At 34.1% G+C, this 20149-nt stretch overlaps 2 protein-coding genes across 53 annotated transcripts in view; one reads left to right on the top strand and one right to left on the bottom strand.

Moving 5' to 3' along the window:
* The window catches only part of LOC127704734 (U1 small nuclear ribonucleoprotein A-like), a 1100970-nt gene that overhangs the window by 213869 nt on the left and 866952 nt on the right, over window positions 1-20149 (bottom strand). The window lies entirely within an intron of this gene.
* Window positions 6378-20149, top strand: part of LOC127704711 (zinc finger and BTB domain-containing protein 17-like) — a 172083-nt gene continuing 158311 nt past the window's right edge. For all 50 annotated transcript variants that reach the window (XM_052208905.1, XM_052208851.1, XM_052208854.1 and 47 more), the window contains exons 1-3: window positions 6378-6499; window positions 13912-14050; window positions 18622-19940. In XM_052208905.1, coding sequence (XP_052064865.1) covers window positions 13925-14050; window positions 18622-19940 — 1445 coding nt within the window. In that variant the 5' untranslated portion in view covers window positions 6378-6499; window positions 13912-13924. The remainder of the gene's footprint in view (window positions 6500-13911; window positions 14051-18621; window positions 19941-20149) is intronic.

The raw sequence follows: 20149 nt of genomic DNA, 5'->3' as shown, positions 1-20149 counted from the left end.
ATTGTACAAACACACAGATTTAATTGTTATATAAAAATGCATGTATTTACACACATTCGAGGCCGTACTGTAGCCTATAATTGATCACAGTTCCTTCACTTTGTTTTGGATGTAGAGCTGTCTCTTTGACACTCAATTGTACACCACTTTGTAAAGCGGGGGTTTATAGTGATAATGAAGTCCGTCTTTCCGTTGGACCGGTACAATATGTTTCGTCGGTTTTGTAAGTTCATCTCCTCATAAACCACTTAATATACATTGTGGGTTCCAGCCATTTTTAAACGGAGAGGGGGTCCAACCCAGGAGAAAAGGGATTCCAAATATATGTTCCCATACAAATGCCGTCTACAAAAATCATCAGAAATATATTTGTATTGTCTGATGAAAGAAATTACACGTTATAGTTCCCTGGACAGTTCATAATATCACATAGACACGTATATACCTTCAAATTGCCGTTGTTTCTTTTTCAAAATCACGACTGGTCATACAGTCAAAAAATCTGAAATCGCTTCTAGAATACAGTCAGTTCTAGACTGATCGTACAGTAATTTATTTTGGGATCCTTAAGGAAAACATATTTTTTTATGGAAAATACGAATATTCTACTTAAATACGAAAAGAATATTGAAACAGTATATATTTAACTGTAAACTGATGCAAATATTTGCATTAAAAGATTATTTGCTTTGTACTACGAGAGCAAAATTGTCCATCGATTTCACTTTTTTCTATCAAGTTGGTGTGATGCACACGTATATTTTATATTCTTATGCATGTTTTTGTTACAGTTACTCATATTTATGATGCTATGCATACCTTGAAGATGTTCAAAGCACTTTATAGATATAGGAGTAAACAAATGATGAGAAAAGTCTCCGTAGGCAAAACCGTCCTGTTAGCCAGTTGGAAATCATCGCTTCGAAAATCGCGACTTCCAGATAGCGTACAGAATAGTATCTACACTGTGGACTTTGTATTTGATCGATATAGAAACTGGCATCACGTGGTATCCAACTCCAGTGAGTTGAGACAAAAATGTGTGGAAGAATCACATGAGATTATGTTCTAGTATGTTGGAACTTTTAACGCTTCTTTGTTTATCAGGTTTTCATTGTTTTAGTGTGGTCATACGATCAAACTCTTTTGCGTTGTCCAGTTTTGTCATTATTGCAACGGGAACGTCACCATCTAAAAATGGATAATTAACGATAGGAAATGAAAAATCATCTATTTTATCATATATTTTAGCATTAAGCTTTCCATTAATGATATAGATATCAAGATCGAGGAAAGGGCAGTGGTCATTGTTAGTATTAGCTTTATTTAAAGTAAGTTCAACAGGATACATTTCTTTAGTATACATACTGAAGTCGTCATTATTGAGAGCCAAAATATCATCCAAATATCTAAAAGTATTATTAAATTTGTGTATCAGATGTTGTTTCGATGGGTCTTTGCTGATTTGTTAGACATTTTCATAAAACTTGTCTTCTTTTACAACGTCGTTTGATATTTTGCACATTGTTGGTCATGTCGAAACAATATCACGGTCGGGACCCATTGAAGATGTTCTCTGACCTTGACATCAATATCAATTAATAGATTTTTAGGGACATTCTCGAGTTTACCCCGAAACCATCTAAATGTTCTTGTTTGAAAAGATCTTATTGTTGCACCTTAGGGGTTAATCTCAGGAGGCCATGATCCGTTCCCCTAAAAAATTTGATAAATTGTTAAACATATGAAAAATCAATCATTCAGATCCCCATCCATACACCATGAATATCATTAATTGTAAGGATAAGTACTTTCCATTCACCATAGATTTTTCTCCCTCAGTGATTGTTCACAGCCCCCTTATATCGCAATTATTTTTAAAACATCTCTAACACTGTTAATTCTCATTCCTAATCCATATATATTCTAAATTGCCACAATAGGACCTGTCGAGTTCAACGTGTCGCGGTCGACCCTCTAATGATGAATTTATTAAATATATCAACAAGTTCAGATGTCCACTCTTATATCATAAAAACCAAATTACCATCCCTGGGCGTCATGGTCCCCCTCATATGAAAAGTTGTTTTAGTATAAACATATTTTATTTGCAAAAGTAGCAAAAGGGATTGGACACAAGTTATAACAACATTAGTGACGTCCTCTCCCATATACCTTTGATAATGAAGAAAACATAATTGGAACGCATGTACTACAAACTATAACAAAAACGAACAAAAACAAAATACACGTTAATATTAGATCAGACTAGACTGGAGTGAAGTGTGAAAAAAGTAGGAATTCAGAATATTAGATCAGACTAGACTGGAGTGAAGTGTGAAAAAAGTAGGAATTCAGAATATTAGATCAGACTAGACTGGAGTGAAGTGTGAAAAAAGTAGGAATTCAGAATATTAGATCAGACTAGACTGGAGTGAAGTATGAAAAAAGTAGGAATTCAGAATATTAGACCAGACTAGACTGGAGTGAAGTGTGAAAAAAGTAGGAATTCAGAATATTAGATCAGACTAGACTGGAGTGAAGTATGAAAAAAGTAGGAATTCAGAATATTAGACCAGACTAGACTGGAGTGAAGTGTGAAAAAAGTAGGAATTCAGAATTTTAATTATATGTTCTGAATCTTCGTGTAATTCTGTACAGACAGAAATATTTCTATATTTTGCAGAAAACTATGGGTATCAGCCAATTTAAGCTCAATTGATATACAGCATTTCTCTTGCTTCATTGTGAAAAAAGAAACTAAAAAAAGTAGTGAATACAATCCTTTAACAAGATAGCCACAGCTGCATGTGGGATTGGGTTTAATATCGGCACGATGTAGGTCTGCATTTAAAGAACTGCACATATTTCTCAAACGTGTGTGTATAATATCAAGTTAGTTTCTATCACCACAACTAAAGTGGGAGGGTGGCTGTATTAATATAGTTTTTATCTTTCGTTTGAATTTCTTCATATTTCGGGAAGTCCGTATGTCGGGATTTAGGCTATTCCATTCAATAGTAGAATAGATGGAAAAAGGGTATTGTCTGGTTATATCTAGTCTCTAACGGAGTACTACATAATTGTTACTATTTCGCAAATCATGATTATCATATATTTGACAAACAAGTGGGGAAATTAAATCTCAGTGATAATCAGGGACAGACTAATTATGTAACGAATAGAACATATTGAGCTTTCTTGACTTTCTTCTGTCTACTAGCAATTGCCAGCCCGTTTCGAAATATATAGTTTGGCGTACACAGGCAGCCCAGTTACTATTCTCCTTGCTTTAAACTGAACGAGTAAGACCGTACTGTGACCTATAATGGTTTACTTTTACAAATTGTGACATCTTCTTATATCTATGTTCTTACATCAAATAATTTTTGTCAATATTTAACACTATAAGGTATGAAGAAAATCTGGATGATTCAGAATATTTTTCTTCTTGTCATCTGCTTGACCAGAATATTTTTTTCTTCATCAAATTGGGGATCAGTATATTTTTTTTAGTAAAAAAACCTAACCCCCCCCCCCACACACACTTTGAAGTTAAAGGGTCGTTCCATAACGATGTATATTCTTATTTGAAATAACAAGACCTTTTCAGTACTTGAATGTAATAATAATAAGATGTTTGTAATAATAAGAAGATGCTTGTAATAATAGGATGTTTGTAATAATAAGAACTATCTACCAAAGAAAAAAGCACAAGGATTTGAACAACTACATGTGATTGATCGCCGTTTAAAAAATAAGGAGATGTGGTTTGATTGCCAATGAGACAACTATCCACCAAAGTTCAAATGATGTGGATGTAAGCAATTATAGGCAACCGTATGGCATTCAACAATGAGAAAAACCCATACCGTATAGTCGGTTATAATGGCGCTGACATGAAAAATGTGGAACAAAATGGAACAATTAAATTGAGGAAACTAACGGCCTAATTTATAAATGTGACAACCACTTAACTACAGGCTCCTCACTTGGGACAGGCACATAAAGAATGTGGCGGGGTTAAACATGATTGTGAGCTCTCAACCCTCCCCCTAAGTTAACCTGGGACAGTGGTTGTACAGCAAAACATAAGAACACACTATAAAAATCGTATAAAAAATGTCTTTCAACAATGAGCATTACGTTAACACATACCGTACAAAAGGCCACAGGATAACAAAATGAATGTAAAACAATTCAAACTATAAACCAAGATTTTGATTTCTGCTGACACTAAACGAAAAACAATTATGACACAAAGCAACCAAGATGAAGAAATGGCAACCACTCAAGGGATTACACACGTTCCTTTTTGTTTGTGTTTTTCTTAATTTCACACACACACACAGTTGTTTTATTTCCAAATGTTAATATCATGACACAATTTTTACCATTTGTCATGATATTCTATCAACCCGGCCCCCTCTACATATGATCGTGGAATTTCGTGGAATTTCAACCCGGATTATATAAGGATCTGGATGGGGTATTCATTTTGGTATTCTGTTACTTTTTAGACGTTTTTTCTCTATTCTTTATTTATTGCCCATTATTCTCAATTCTTTATATTTCAGCACCCCATTATTCTCTATTCTTTATTCCTTTGCCCTATTTTTCTTCTTTTTTTTTATATATTTTTGGGTCTTCAATCTGCACTTTTTGTCCATAATTGGGAATTCTCTATATTTTAAACTGCAGTTTTATTTACACCAATAAGATATTTAGCAAATTTTATTTGAAATTTTGATGGCAAAAATGATAAATGTGCACGACAACGCGGACCTTCAAGAGCGCACTGCTTCGATTATCATGTGGCTGGTGTTTTCTCGGAAGTTCGCGTTACTGCTAGTCTTTCTCAAATCTACACAGAAGAACCGTTGTGGATCCAGGACTTTTTGTAAGGGGGGCGCTCCAGTCATGCTTCAGTGATTCCCTATATAATCAACCAATTTTTTCCCACAAAAGGGGGGGGGGGCCCGGGCCCCCCAGCCCCCCCCCCCCCCTGATCCTCCTATGTAGAATTTAGCTGCCACTGAAATTTTTACTATTTCTATTTAAACCATTGTGGTGACGTCAGCCTATTCATTTACCGTGGATTCTTTTTCTAGAATCAACGCTTCCTAAATCTGCCGCTGAAATTGACTCACCAAATTATATTCAATTGTTTCCTTTGTGTGCCTAATTTCATTAAGTTTGAATTGGCTAATTTACTGATTTTTGTTCACTAATGGAATTAATTTAAAAACTTACCTTTATTTTTTGTAATTTTTATATGCCTTCACTGGGAATCGAACCCTTTCTTGAAATCTGTTATGTGTGACTGACATCAACACATCGACGAAACCTCTCGGCTACCAATGGATTACACTATAGATGTCTATTTTATACATTTAAATGAACATCTGATATACATTGGTTCATCGGACACACAGGGCTTGTACCTTTATATAGAAACAATAGGCAGTCGTATAGTATGAGTTGTTAGCCGCGAGGTTAGCATGGTTAAAATCAATGAGTTAAAGATAGGGATTTGTCGGTTTAGGTTCGAATCCCTGTATTCTCTCTGTTGTTCCAATTCTTAAGTGATCCCGGTTTTTTTCTAATTGTGCATGGTATAGTGGATATTTTTGTAATACATGTAATAGCGAGTTTTACCGGTTTTTTTTTTTTTATTATTATTGGCTATTTCACATGTTTGAAACAAAAATGATTACATTCTATTTGTCAATTTTTGTTTTATAAATATAGTATGATTTCATCTGTTTTACTACATAATTTTACAAAGATTTGTTCGCAAATACCTATGCGAGAAAATCGTGATGTGCTTAGACTGCATGCTAGAAAAATTTCGATAACATACTTATTATATATACTTTATATAGGCTTTTTGGTCGGGTTGTTGTCTCTTTGACACGTTCCCCATTTCCATTTTCAATTTTATTAGAAATAATTTCGAATATGTCTTATTTTGAATAAACAGATAATATTCATATGCCTGGTAATATAAAGATCTTTAAAGGTAGAAGTGCTATATTTGTATTTTGTTAACCAATTAATTGTGATCTGAGATTTATCAATGCATCGTTGGACACGATAACATGGTTATTTAAACTCACTTACAATACCTTCTAATTAAGAAAAGGCTTAAATTTTGAAAAGAAATTAACACAAAAGTTTAAGTTATAGATACAATGGATAAGCGTAGATTCGTGAAAAACAAACCATTCGCCCTCCGGGCTCATGGTTTCTTTTTCAAGAATCCACGCTTATCCATTGTATCTATATAACTGAATATCCCGCCAGAATGACTTTTCATTTGTTCGCCGAAACCTCGTTGTGGTTAGCTTCGCGGAAGAAACTCGCCCAAATTCAGAAAGAGGCTAAAAATTAAATTTGCGGGCAGGTTATCGTACTCAATGTTAGTCAACAAAAGAAGAAGCCTGTTGTTACATTTGAACTAGTTGTCACTTAAACATTTTTCTACAAGAAGTTTCAGGTAAAGCATTGTAATTGATTTTTATCATGATTTCCCGACAAATATTCTTCATTTTGCCAAAATCGCGATGAAATATTTGCCGGATAATTTACCCGGCCAAATTAATACCGCCATCTTGAAAATTTTGTTTACGGGCATTGCAAATATAACGATTACATCGTCCTTAAGCTTGAATCAACATACTCAAGTATGAAGAAATCAAACACAGTCATATTGGAATATGAACGATCAATTAAATTGTGTATGCAAGTGTAAATTATATTGCTTCATTGTATTGCCTTTGTTGGCGGCATGTACGCGAAGATCTGGGTCACCAAGTGCTTTTAAAAATTATGAAGCTGCAACCGACGTGTTGTTCTTTTTTTAACATATCTAATGCGGTTTTTTCTTGAAAATTAAGAATAAAGGGTTAATTAGGTTTTTTTTTGTGATGCATAATGTCTGATTAAAATAAATATTTTTGGAGATAAAAGGGGGAATGTTGCTGCCGGTACCAAACCATTTCTGAAACATTGATATTATCTGGTTATGATCACGTCAAATGTTGTCTGCTCTATGGTCGGGTTGTTGTCTCTTTGACACATTCCCCATTTCCATTCTCAATTTTAAATATTTATTGTAGGAGCTATAAGATGCATGTCAATATTTGTAACTATTTAACTTTCATTATGACGTAGGTTTCAGCTGTGCCTTAAAACATTTCTAGTTCTACAGGTTTTTCTGTACTCAGATAAATTTTGTGGTCTTGCTTGCCAAATTGTGATGATCCTTAATCTATGTTTACATTTGCATAATAAATTTGAACATTGTACAACTTAAGGAAAACAAAACATGAATATCTTAATGAAATGGTTTAAACTATACAAAAAAAATAAAATAACAAAAATACAGAACTCCGAGGAAAATTTAAAACAGAAAGTCCTTAAAGGCAAAATCAAAAGCTCAAACACATCAAACGAATGGATAACAACTGTCATATTCCTGACTTGGTACAGGCATTTTCTTGTGTAAAAAATGGTGGTTTAAACCTGGTTTTATAGCTAGCTAAACTGCTCACATGTATGACAGTCGCATAAAATTCCATTATATTGACAACGATGTGTGAATAAAACAGACATAATAGGTAAAAATGTCAAAATTAGGGGTACAATGTATCTCCTATGTGCAAAACACTTATGTAAAATAATTTGTTTCCCTCATTGAAAACATTTCCAATCTTGTCACCCTATTAGACCCTGAAATAAATATTCAAAATGACTCCTAATCATTGATCAATTTAGCAAGAAATTACCAGCTGTTTTCCATGTACATGTAGGTCGGTTGCTCTAGGTTTTTTTTACTGGTTGACCTCTTGTGATGTGCCATAGGTGGGAAATGCATCAAAACACTGAACTGATCATGATTTGCTTTATATGAATTTGAAGAAATTATGAAAGTAGGAAACTAACCGTTGGAATTTGTCAAAAAATATGAAAGGAGAAAATAGATTAAAGTTACTTGTATTTGATTATTTGATTATTTGCTTTATTGTTGTTGTGGTTTCAGAATAGTTTCAAAGTTCTGTTTGGCCAGAGAGACTTTCAAGGACAAACATACTTTTTATGCCCTACCTACGATAGTAGAGGGGCATTATGTTTTTATACGACCGTCGTATATTCCGTCGTATATTGTTATGACGTTGGCGTTGTCCGGCGTCGTCATCGTCCGAAGACACATTGGTTTTCGCACAATAACTTTAGTTTAAGTGAATGGATCTCTATGAAATTTTACCATAAGGTTCAATACCACAAAAGGAAGGTTGGGATTGATTTTGGGGGTTATGGTACCAACAGTTAAGGAATTAGGGGCCAAAAATGAGCATTTTTGTAACTTCCAGACAATAACTTGTGTGTTAGTGTATGGATCTCTCTGACGTTGTACCACAAGGTTCCATATCACAAAGGGAATGCTGGGATTGATTTTGGGGGTAATTGCCTCAAAATTTTAGGAATTAGGGGCCAAAAAAGGGGCAAAAAACAAGCATTTTTCTAGTTTCATGACAATAACTTGCAAGTGTATGGATCTTTCTGAAATTGTACTACAAGGTTCCATATCACAAAGGGAAAGCTGGAATTGAGTTTGGGGGTAATTGCCCAAAACGTTTAGGAAAAAGGGGCCAAAAATAAGAATTTTTCTAGTTTCCAGACAATAACTTGTGTTCAAGTGTATGAATCTCTCTGAAATTGTACTGCAAGGTACCATACCTCAAAGGGAAGGCTGGGATTGATTTTGGGGGTAAATGCCTCTAAATTTTAGGAAAAAAGGGGCAAAAAAACAAGCATTTTTCTAGTTTCAGAACAATAACTTGTGTGTAAGTGTATGGATCTTTATGAAATTGTACTACAAGGTTCCAAATCACAAAGGGAAAGCTGGGTTTGAGTTTGGGGGTAATTGCCCTTAAAGTTTAGGAATTTGGGGCAAAAAAGGGGCCAAAAAACAAGCATTTTTACAGTTTCCAGACAATAATATGGATCTCTTTGAAATTGTACTGCAAGGAACAATACCACAAAGGGAAGGCTGGGATTGAGTTTGAGGGTGATGAATCATAAGGGGGTTCAAAAAATTGGGGTGAATTTGTTTTTTCCTTTTTTTTTTTTTCTTTAAAATTTTCCATTTTAAGTTGGTTATTTTTGATTTATATATAAAAGCAAATAATAATGATATGGTTTGATTTCATCAAAAATTGAAATATTGGGGTTCTTTGATATGCTGAATCTAATCGTGTATTTAGATTCTTAATTTTTGGTCCCGTTTTCAAATTAGTCTACATTAAGGTACTAAGGGTCCAAAATTAAACTTAGTTTGATTTCAACAAAAATTGAATTCTTGGGGTTCTTTGATATACTGAATCTAACCGTTTATGTATTTAGATTTTGGATATTGGACCATAATAGGTAAATTAAAAAATTTTTAAGTTCTTAGACCACATTCATTCTGTGTCAGAAACCTATGCTGTGTCAAATATTTAATCACAATCCAAATTCAGAGCTGTATCAAGCTTGAATGTTGTGTCCATACTTGCCCCAACTGTTCAGGGTTTCGACCTCTGCGGACGTATCAAGCTGCGCCCAGCGGAGCATTTTATTCGGTCTGTGCCTCCGTTCGTTCGTCTGTCCCGCTTCAGGTTAAAGATTTTGGTCAAGGTAGATTTTGATGAAGTTGAGTCCAATCAACTTTAAACTTAGTACACATGTTCCCTAAGATATGATCTTTCTAATTTTAAAGCCAAATTAAGTTTTTTGACCCCAATTTCACGGTTCACTGTACATAGAAAATGACAGTGCGATTGGGGCATCCGTATACTGTTGACACATTCTTGTTTTTATGCCCCACCTAGGGGCATTATGTTTTTCGGTCTGTGGGTCCGTTCGTCCGTCTGTCCTGCTTCAGGTTAAAGTTTTTGTTCAAGGTAGTTTTTGATGAAGTTGAAGTCCAATCAACTTGAAACTTAGTACACGTTCCCTTTGATAGAATCTTTCTAATTTATATGCCAAATTAGAATTTTGACCCCAATTTCACGGTCCACTGAACATAGAAAATGATAATGCAAGTGGGGCATCCATGTACTATGGACACATTCTTGTTAGTAATATTTATAAGGCCCTTTTGCCTGTTAGAATTTCAGATTGATTCAAAAAGTAGTTTTTTTTATACGACCGCAAAAAAATTTTTGTGGTCGTATATTGGTATGACGTTGGCGTCGTCGTCGTCGTCGTCCGGCGTCGTCGTCCGAATACACATTAGTTTTCGCACTCTAACTTTACTTTAAGTGAATGGATCTCAATGAAATTTTACCATAAGGTTCAATACCACAAAAGGAAGGTGGGGATTGATTTTGGGGGTTATGGTACTAACAGTTAAGGAATTAGGGGCCAAAAGGGGCCAAAAATAAGCATTTTTGTAACTTCCAGACATAACTTGTGTGTAAGTGTATGGATCTCTCTGACATTGTACCACAAGGTTCCATATCACAAAGGGAATGCTGGGATTGATTTTGGGGGTAATTGCCTCCAAATTTTAGGAATTAGGGGCCAAAAAGGGGCAAAAAACAAGCATTTTTCTAGTTTCATGACAATAACTTGTTTGTAAGTGTATGGATCTTTATGAAATTGTACTACAAGGTTCCATATCACAAAGGGAATACTGGGATTGATTTTTGGGGTAATTTCCTCCAAATGTTAGGAATTAGGGGCCAAAAAGGGGCAAAAAACAAGCATTTTTCTAGTTTCATGACAATAACTTGTTTGTTAGTGTATGGATCTTTATGAAATTGTACTACAAGGTTCCATATCACAAAGGGAAGGCTGGGATTGATTTTGGGGGTTTTCCCTCAAAATTTTAGTAATTAGGGGCCATAAAAGGGCAAAAAAAACATGCATTTTTCTAGTTTCAGGACAATAACTTGTGTTCAAGTGTATGAATCTCTCTGAAATTGTACTGCAAGGTATCATACCACAAAGGGAAAGCTGGGATTGAGTTTGGGGGTGATGAATCATAAGGGGGTTCAAAAAATTGGGGGGGGGGGGGGGGGGGGTTTCCTTTTTTTTCTTTAACATTTTCCATTTTAAATTGGTTATTTCTGATTTATATATAAAAGCAAATAATAATGATATGGTTTGAATAGGCATACATGTGAACCTCCCGACGGGAGTACAATAATCCCGTTTTCAGGGGTCTCCTCCCGACCTCCCGTTGAAGAGGAAAAAATCCCGTGTATGAAATTTTTCATGAATGAAAAATTTCTGCCCAACATATCATCTCAGGCATCTGGTGTAACTGACATCACCTGAAGTTATATTTTACCTGTGAATCAATTAACATGCATAATTATATGGCTTCACTTGTCAGCTTGGGTGTCAAACATACTGGTAATCAACGATTTTTACCTCAGACTAACTGCCAGTGTTCTCCCCAGGCCATTAAAGGACCACGGGCCCGCGATGTATAATTTTTTACCGCGGTGGTATCGTTCTTACCGCGATGTATAATTTTTCTCCGTGGTGCTAAAATTTTCAGTTAAAAAATCGTAAATCGGTAAAGTTTTAAACGACTTGTTAAATCTTTTCCGTGCGGTATAAAATTCCAGGTGAAATTTGACCAGTTCAAACCAGTTCAACACGGATTGTTTACACCACGTGATCCATTTACCTTTGTGAGGTTAACCTGTGTTGATTGGATTTAATCGATGTAATGAACACTTTTTACATGATTATTTTGTGTTTTAATTTAGAGATCATAACTTTATGATCATAGATAACTATTTTAAGGCTTCACTCATCACCTGACAAGTCGGCAAATACTTTGTACACAAACCGTGTTGACCCGATAGTTGTACACACGACGACACATATTTTGTACATTATAAAGTTAGCTCAATACTTATATTATAGTTTTATATGTCTCTGATTAAACCATTGCCAAAATTATCTTTAATTATGACATAGTTATTGCATGATATTCCGGTTTCAAATTGTCAACAAGTAATTCAAAGGGGAAGGATCACATGACCCAGTTAGTTCATGTAGAATATTCAAGATTATTTACAATTAACTGCAATCTATTCTATTTTATAAATAAAATGCATGACTGTACCTTCAAACTGAATATCTATATCCATATGATCATTAATGAATAACAGAAGTGATCTTGCAATTTTAATCCATAAGCACATGTTAAATCTATTTATATCTACTTCCTGTCATTTAGGCGGGAAAATATGGAGACTTTGTTGTTGACATTGAATATGTTACTTATAGATCAATAGACCTAAGATAAATTTATAGGAATTCTTTTTAAATGGATCATGACAAATAAAGATTTATGTTTCAGTGCAGTATTAAGTCTGTATCTATGTTTGATTATCACCAAAGACAAGAAAGGTTAATATTTACATGTACATGAAATCTATGGCAAAATGTTTTAAAATCTATGAAAAATTTCTTTTTATTAAAAATTAAGATAGAAACTGGTTCAAATTATAACACAATTTTGTTCTTGTTAATTATATATCTCCTTATGACAGGAATCCTTTCACATACAACAACTTTCTTTCTAGAAACTAGAAAGTTTTTTTTAAATTGAACATTTTTGTTCTCTTTTCAATCTGGGAACAGTATATCTAACAATATATATATGTTCCTGTTTGAATGATATTTTATTTTTATTGATCATGGATAAAAGATTTAATTACTTTAAATTTAGATGAATATTATGTAATGAATCATGTTTTATTTATTTTTAAAAAATATTAAAAAGAATACAAACTGCTTATTGATCTTTTTAACCAATAATATTCTGACATAACACAGTACCACAGTATTAAAACAAAACAAGAGACATAAAAACTGCAGTAACTAGAAATATAGCGACGCCACGCGACACAACTGATTGTATGAAACATTTCACCAAGCTGTTCACACGCGTTACCCTGGTGCTATCCAAAAATCCTGGGGAGAACACTGACTGCCGTTGTGTAACAAAAACTGTGTATTTATTGGGTTACTTCCCTTGATTTATCCTGTTTTAAGTTACTTTCCTTTTAATAATGAAAATTTATAAAAGAATATAAATAAAATATAAATTGAACAAATAATCATAAAAGGATGGTTATTAAATGATTTTAAATGTCTTAGGACAAATAAAAAAATAATAATTTGAAAATTATTTGAGGATTCTATACTTCCTTTCAAGGCTTAAATTGAAATTTATATAGTAACTATGACCCTCATTTTACAGATAGAATGATTTTCTGGGTTTGCAAATAAAAACTATTTGCAAGAGAAAAAAAAAATAAATAAAAACTATTTGCAGATAGCTAAACAAATGTTCTGGTTGCAATGATTGTTTTATAGAATATGAAGTAAAAAATTTAAAGAACATACTGGAAAAAAACAATGTTAGATTGAACATGTAGAATATAAAGATGGAGAAACTTTATTAGTACAAGGGTACTATAAACATAATAAATTGGATGGAAAGTTGAAGAAAACACACTTTAAAAGACCATTTTTACAGCACACGGTTACATTTACAACAAAATTAATGTCGATTAAAAACCTCCTGATCTGAGTCCTAATCTCCTGACCAAAATTTCCCAATCTCCTGATCTGAGTTTCACAGTCCATCACATGTATGAATAGGTAAATTGAAAATTTTTAAGTTCTTAGACCACTTTCATTCTGTGTCAGAAACCTATGCTGTGTCAAATATTTAATTACAATCCAAATTCAGTGCTGTATCAAGCTTGAATGTTGTGTCCATACTTGCCCCAACTGTTCAGGGTTCGACCTCTGCGGTCGTATCAAGCTGCGCCCCAGCGGAGCATTTTATTAACCATGATTAATGTGGTACCTAAATTACTTTTTTTTTTTCAGAAAAAAATAAAAGATGAATTACCAGAAGGTATATATGAATCACATACATTCAAGTTCTCTGCTATGTCAATTAGCACAGATGTGGAGAAGTCAGTTACTGTGTGATGCATTGATTTGTACAGGAAATGTTGTTACAAAGGTAAGTCATGCGGTAGACACCTAAGCATAAGTACACATGTAGTTGAAATGGGTTGAGAAATCAAAACTTGAAAGTACAACTGTGGATTCATTTATTTTAGTGGGTGCCAATTTTTGTGGATATTTGATTTTGTGATTCTGCCAAAGTTTGCCTCCAAGCCTATAGAAAATTTATTCTTTGTAGAACATTTGAATTTGTGTTACACCTAAACCCAAGATATCAGCCAACAACTCGTATCTCACGAATAATAGGAAATCCATAATGAACGAAAAACAGAATGTTGTGTACAAATATGCAACAGCTTTGAAATTACCTTATGGTAACAAATGCTCTTTTAAAGTAAACATTATTTGCTCAATAGTCATCGTATAGTAATCTAAACTTGTATGACAATAGCAAGCAAAAGGATACTGGATATCTTTTTCATTGTGAAACAGGATCAGTAATGAAACACTTTAACAGTTTTATTTTGCTAGAAATCTCCAATGTTTGACTGATACAGGAAATTATTCAAGTCGGTACATGGATTATCCACTAAACCCAACTTGCAGATTTCTATTTAGAAATTTTATGTTATGCAGATCCTTTTTACATACAATTTAATAAAGTGTGCATATTGCCAGAATTTAATTTTGTTTACAAATGACAGGATGATAACAAAAAAAAACAATAGTTAACCTTTTTCATTACACGATAAAGTAAAATGCATTTATGATGACTCTTCATGAGATAAGTAAAATGTACAGTTGGCGTTTTAACATCAGTTTAACATTCACAAAATACAATTGTTACAAATGTACATGTACTTGAACTTCATAAACTGATTTGGCACTTACCATGTACAATTTGTATTATTGAAATTCACATTTTTTTTTACCCCCCGTTGACCTAGAAAAACTTGAGTTTGAAAGAAAAACAACAATAAATTATCTTATATAATGGAATAAATCTTAACTATTGCAGGTGTATTAAATGCCTCTATAAGACACAATCATTTCAAGTTGTACTCACCGTTTTCTAAATCTAATGTTTTCGTCTCTATTTTCACATGCAAGAATATGTTTTGGTGATATTACACCTTTAAACTCCTTCATAATCCTAGTTAACTTTTTAATTGACTAATTTTGCAATCACCGTCCATCTCTTAGCAAGACCCCAATGTGCAGTGATAAAATCCTGAATGCTGGTAAAAATCTCAAGTTTTGTGATTGGGTTATTCCATTCATTGCTTGGGTCTGGAAAATCTGAATTTATTAGTCCCCTATAGACGAAGTCGAAGGGGACTTTAGGTTTGCCCGTCCGTCCTTCTGTCTGTCTGTCCATCTGTCAGTCCGGCATATCAGTTTTCCAGACTTTTTTGCTTCGTGCTTGAAGATATTGATTTGATATTTGGTTTATTGATTTATCATGACAAGTTACAGGTCAAGTTCAATTTTCACGATTTTAGCTTTTCTCTTTGTTCAGTTAAAGCCCTTTCCCTAGAATTAAATTTTTGATGAAATACTTATTAATTAGTAGATTTCTGTTCAAAGGGAAATAACTTATTTTTAGCTCACCTGACCCGAAGGGTCAAGTGAGCTTTTCTCATCACTTGGCGTCCGTCGTCGTCGTCCGTCGTCCGTCGTCGTTAGCTTTTTACAAAAATCTTCTCCTCTGAAACCACTGGGCCAAATTTAACCAAACTTGGCCACAATCATCATTAGGGTATCTAGTTTAAAAAATGTGTCCGATGACCCCGCCAACCAACCAAGATGGCCGCCATGGCTAAAAATAGAACATAGGGGTAAAATGTAGATTTTGGCTTATATCTCTGAAACCAAAGCATTTAGAGGAAATCTGACATAGGGTAAAACTGATTATCAGGTCAAGATCTATCTGCCCTGAAATTTTCAGACAAATCTGACAACCTGTTGTTGGGTTGCTGCCCCTGAATTGGTAATTTTATTGAAATTTTGCAGTTTTTGGTTATCTTGAATATTATTATAGATAGAGATAAACTGTAAACAGCAATAATGTTCATCAAAGTAAGATCTACAAATAAGTTGTCATGACCAAAATTGTCAGTCGACCCCTTTAGGAGTTATTGCCCTTAATAATCAATTTTTAACAATTTTTCGTAAATTTTTGTAATCTTTTACAAAAATCTTCTTCTCTGTAACTACTGATACAAATTTAACCATACTTGGCCATAATCATTATTAGGGTATCTAGTTTAAAAAATTTGTCCGATGACCCCGCCAGCCAACCAAGATGGCCGCCATGGCTAAAAATAGAACATAGGGGTAAAATGCAGTTTTTGGTTTATATCTCTGAAACTAAAGCATTTAGAGCAAACCTGACAGGTGGCAAAAATGTTCATCAGATTTAGATTTATCTGCCCTGAAATTTTCAGACAAATCTGACGACCCGTTGTTGGGTTGCTGCCCCTGAGTTAGTAATTTTACAAAAATTTTGCAGTTTTTTGTTATTATCTTAGATATCATTATAATATCTAATATCTAATTCTATTAATTATGATTTTAACCTTATTTTACATGATTTCTAAAGCATCTTCATAAATTTTGTAAATTTTTGTAAATTTTTACAAAATATTTTCCACTGTAACTACCAGGCCAAGTTCATTATAGATAGAGATAATAGTAAGGAGCTAGAATGTTCAGTAAAGTAAGATCTACAAACACATCACCATCACCAAAACACAATTTTGTCATGAATCCATCTGTGTCCTTTGTTTAATATGCACATAGACCAAGGTGAGCGACACAGGCTCTTTAGAGCCTCTAGTTTAAAAGACTTTTAAAAGACAAAATGACATTTTGGATTTTTAACCTTTTCTTTGGTAAATTGTTTGAATAATTTAGTTGTAGGTTTGTTTGTCATTCTTGAAGAGATTGATTTGATAATACATAGTTTTATCATGACAAGTTACAGATCAAGTTGGAATTTTGTTCCAGTCTGATAATTTTGTGCAGAGTTACATGTATGGTCTTTGGACATAGAAAATTCACTTAAATAATCAGTTTTCAACAATTTTTTTTTGTCATGCTTGAAGATTTTGACTTGATATTTTTATGTAGTTTACACCATGACAAGTTATAGATCAAGTTAGAATTTCGTTCCATTACAATGAATTTGTAACCGGTGGGGGACTATGTATTGCCATGCAATACTCACAGAATGCTTGTTTAGTTTTTAGTCTCTGCCTATCCTGTATTTGCTCAAAAAAGATGGTTGCAAAATTTTAGTCAATTAAAAGGATAAAAATCATGTTAAAGGTTTCTGAAGGCAATATAGTTATTCTTGTTATTGTTTTGGTTGGGTTAGCATATTCTGCTCCACTAATGGCACCCATCTTGTTGCTCGTGGCAAGTAAAACTGAATGATAGATCACATTTTGTAAGAGGAAGGGATTGTGGATAGGCCAATTATTATGTTTGTTAATGGTTTCCTCTTGATGGTAAGAAAGAATTTTCTTATTTTGTTTATTAATTTTTACCTTGAGTATAAGTGGACATCTCAGTCTGCACCAAAAATCTTTTCCAACTACTAGTCTGAAGATCTATATTCCGACATTTATTTTGTGCGACTAAACAAAGTTTTGAAAATACTTACTAGTCTGGGGCATAGGACTAGTGGTTAACAGTTCAGACTGTATCTGCAATTTTGTCACAATTTACTACCAAAACTTTAGGGTTAGCATTTTGAGGCATTAAAAGGAGCAGGGGTATAGAAGCCTTAACACAATAGATTTGTTGCCCTATGACAAGTTGAGCATATCAGTGACACACATATACAATGTACCATAATGATGAGCCAACTCGAAAGAAATCAAAACTTTCAAATGGATGACTTAATGATTTCTAATTGTATTAAGTTTAAACATCTGTCACCTTTATTTATTAATTGATAAATATTAAGCTGTACTGGATTTCTTTATAAAGTTAACGTTTTAATCCATTGTTAACAATATGTTATCCACAAAGGGATTCATTTATCAGATGGGTTGATTGGAAAAAAGTATGATGCTTGTAAACTACATTTATCTTTAAAATCCTACCGGTAAGGCCCCCAAAAAATAGATCTCTGTTTCCTGTCTCCAACTATTATAAAATGGTGTAGGTCCATCAGGATTTTATTTTATTTATATGCATATTAACCAAATCCAGAAAAATCACATGTTTTCTCCTAGTTTGATATCGATCCGATTATACACTTATGCAGGCTGTAATTTGCACAGGCCTGTTGATAATTATAGAATTTTTCGATGGTTTGATAAGTTTTACACTGGATATGAATTGATCTTATTACAAATTTGAGTTGAAAATCCAGCAGAAATTGGATTCATAGTCTAATAAGACTTCTAGCCATGCTTTTTCTTGGAATATATTTTTTGAAAGGCAATAAAATATTTTGGGCTCTGCGATCGAATTTAGAGTGGGTTGGGAGGCAGGAAACCAGCATATATTTTTTTTAGCCCAAGTTCAATCTGCTGTACATTTGATAAAATAATTTCAATCTTTTATCTTCTTAAAAATTTTAAATAATGTTTTCTTTTCTCTTTATGTACACAGGCACACAGAGTTGTGCTTTTGGCAGCTTGTCCCATGTTGCAATCAATGGAAAATGCATCAATTGGAACCGAGTTGGAGGTTCGTCTAGCTGCTGATATTAAACAGGATGCTGTAACCACATTCTTGCAATATTTGTATGAGGGATTTATGTTACTTACTGAAGAAAATGTGAAACATGTAGAAAAAGTAGCAAGGTTGCTTCAAGTAGACAGTGTGATCAAATGTTGCTCAGACTTCTTCAAATGTCTTGAAAAATCCACAGGAAAACAACACAATGCTAATTATAAATTTGACAAATATGACTTGCTTGAATTCCGTCATGTGCGAGCGACTGGCTTACAAAAAACTTATCATGATAGACTAATGAAAAGGATGTCAGAAGCTCCCCGCCCATCTAGTCCCACCGGAGGGAAACGTCAAAGATTACATCCTCGTCCTTCCTCCCCACCAACTGACTTCATGTCACAAAGAGCTGATGATGCTGCATCAATGACACAAAGTTATATGACAGGAAATCCTTCTGGAGCAGGAAGTGTACGATCAGGTGCTTCAAGTCAGTCAAGCAGGTCAGGTTCACCGTCAGTTGTAGAAATAATAGAGGACAGTTTAGAATTAATTCAAAGAGAAAAGTCTGGCCCTGGGCAACCAGAACCATCACGATTAGCCCAGCAAAAGACATCAATTTCTGTAGCATCACACATTTCAAATACTAAAGACACTCGTGTGATAAATATTGCGGATGACAGCGGTGGGGGAAGGACCCGTGTAACAGACTCTTTTAGTGATCGTGTTCAAAATATTCCAAGTTCACCACAGCAATCATCACAACCTCAAATGCCAGTCTCGCCAAAGATATCATTCCGAGATACTCATCCTCCTCAGAACATTCAACATCCATCACCTACATCATTCATCCAACGTACACCAAATCAAATGAGCTTTACCTCACAACCACCTCCTCCTCCATTACAGCAAGCTGGAACATTAAACATTGCTCCATTATCTCAAACATTCTCACAGGATCGTTTCCAGCAACGTCCACAGGAACAACAGTCTAGTCAGTCTCGTCCACCACCAATGTCCACTGACATGTTTATGGAAAGTGTTAAAACGTCACAAAGTTTCATTACAAGTACTCCCCAACAACGAACTCATCCATCATATCCTCCCATATCTGGTGCTAAACCGTCATTTGCTATTGGAAGTGCTGCACAAGCTGGTGCACCTCCACAAAGTCCATCATTCCAAAGTCAATCAACTAGTCAGCAACAAGAATCCACTGGAATGGCGGACAAGGGTGAAAAACGGGAGGGAGAAAGGTTAGTTTTCTTCAAAATACAGAGTAGTGAAACAGTTTAACTACACCAGAACAAAAAGTTGTCATTCTATGAGTGTTGCTAAATACTGGATCACAAAATAGAAAGTTAGAATGCCTGTAAAAACAATGAAATTCAGTTTTCAAATTACAATAACTTTTCACTGAAATTTAATTTTGATACAAAAATTGTAGTTATTAGAATTACACTTC

The sequence above is a fragment of the Mytilus californianus genome, unplaced genomic scaffold (assembly GCF_021869535.1).
Source record: "Mytilus californianus isolate M0D057914Y unplaced genomic scaffold, xbMytCali1.0.p SCAF_6, whole genome shotgun sequence".
Taxonomy (NCBI): Eukaryota; Metazoa; Mollusca; class Bivalvia; order Mytilida; family Mytilidae; genus Mytilus; species Mytilus californianus.
The sequence above is the reverse complement of the archived record's forward strand: the minus strand, read 5'-3'. Positions and strand labels throughout refer to the sequence as shown.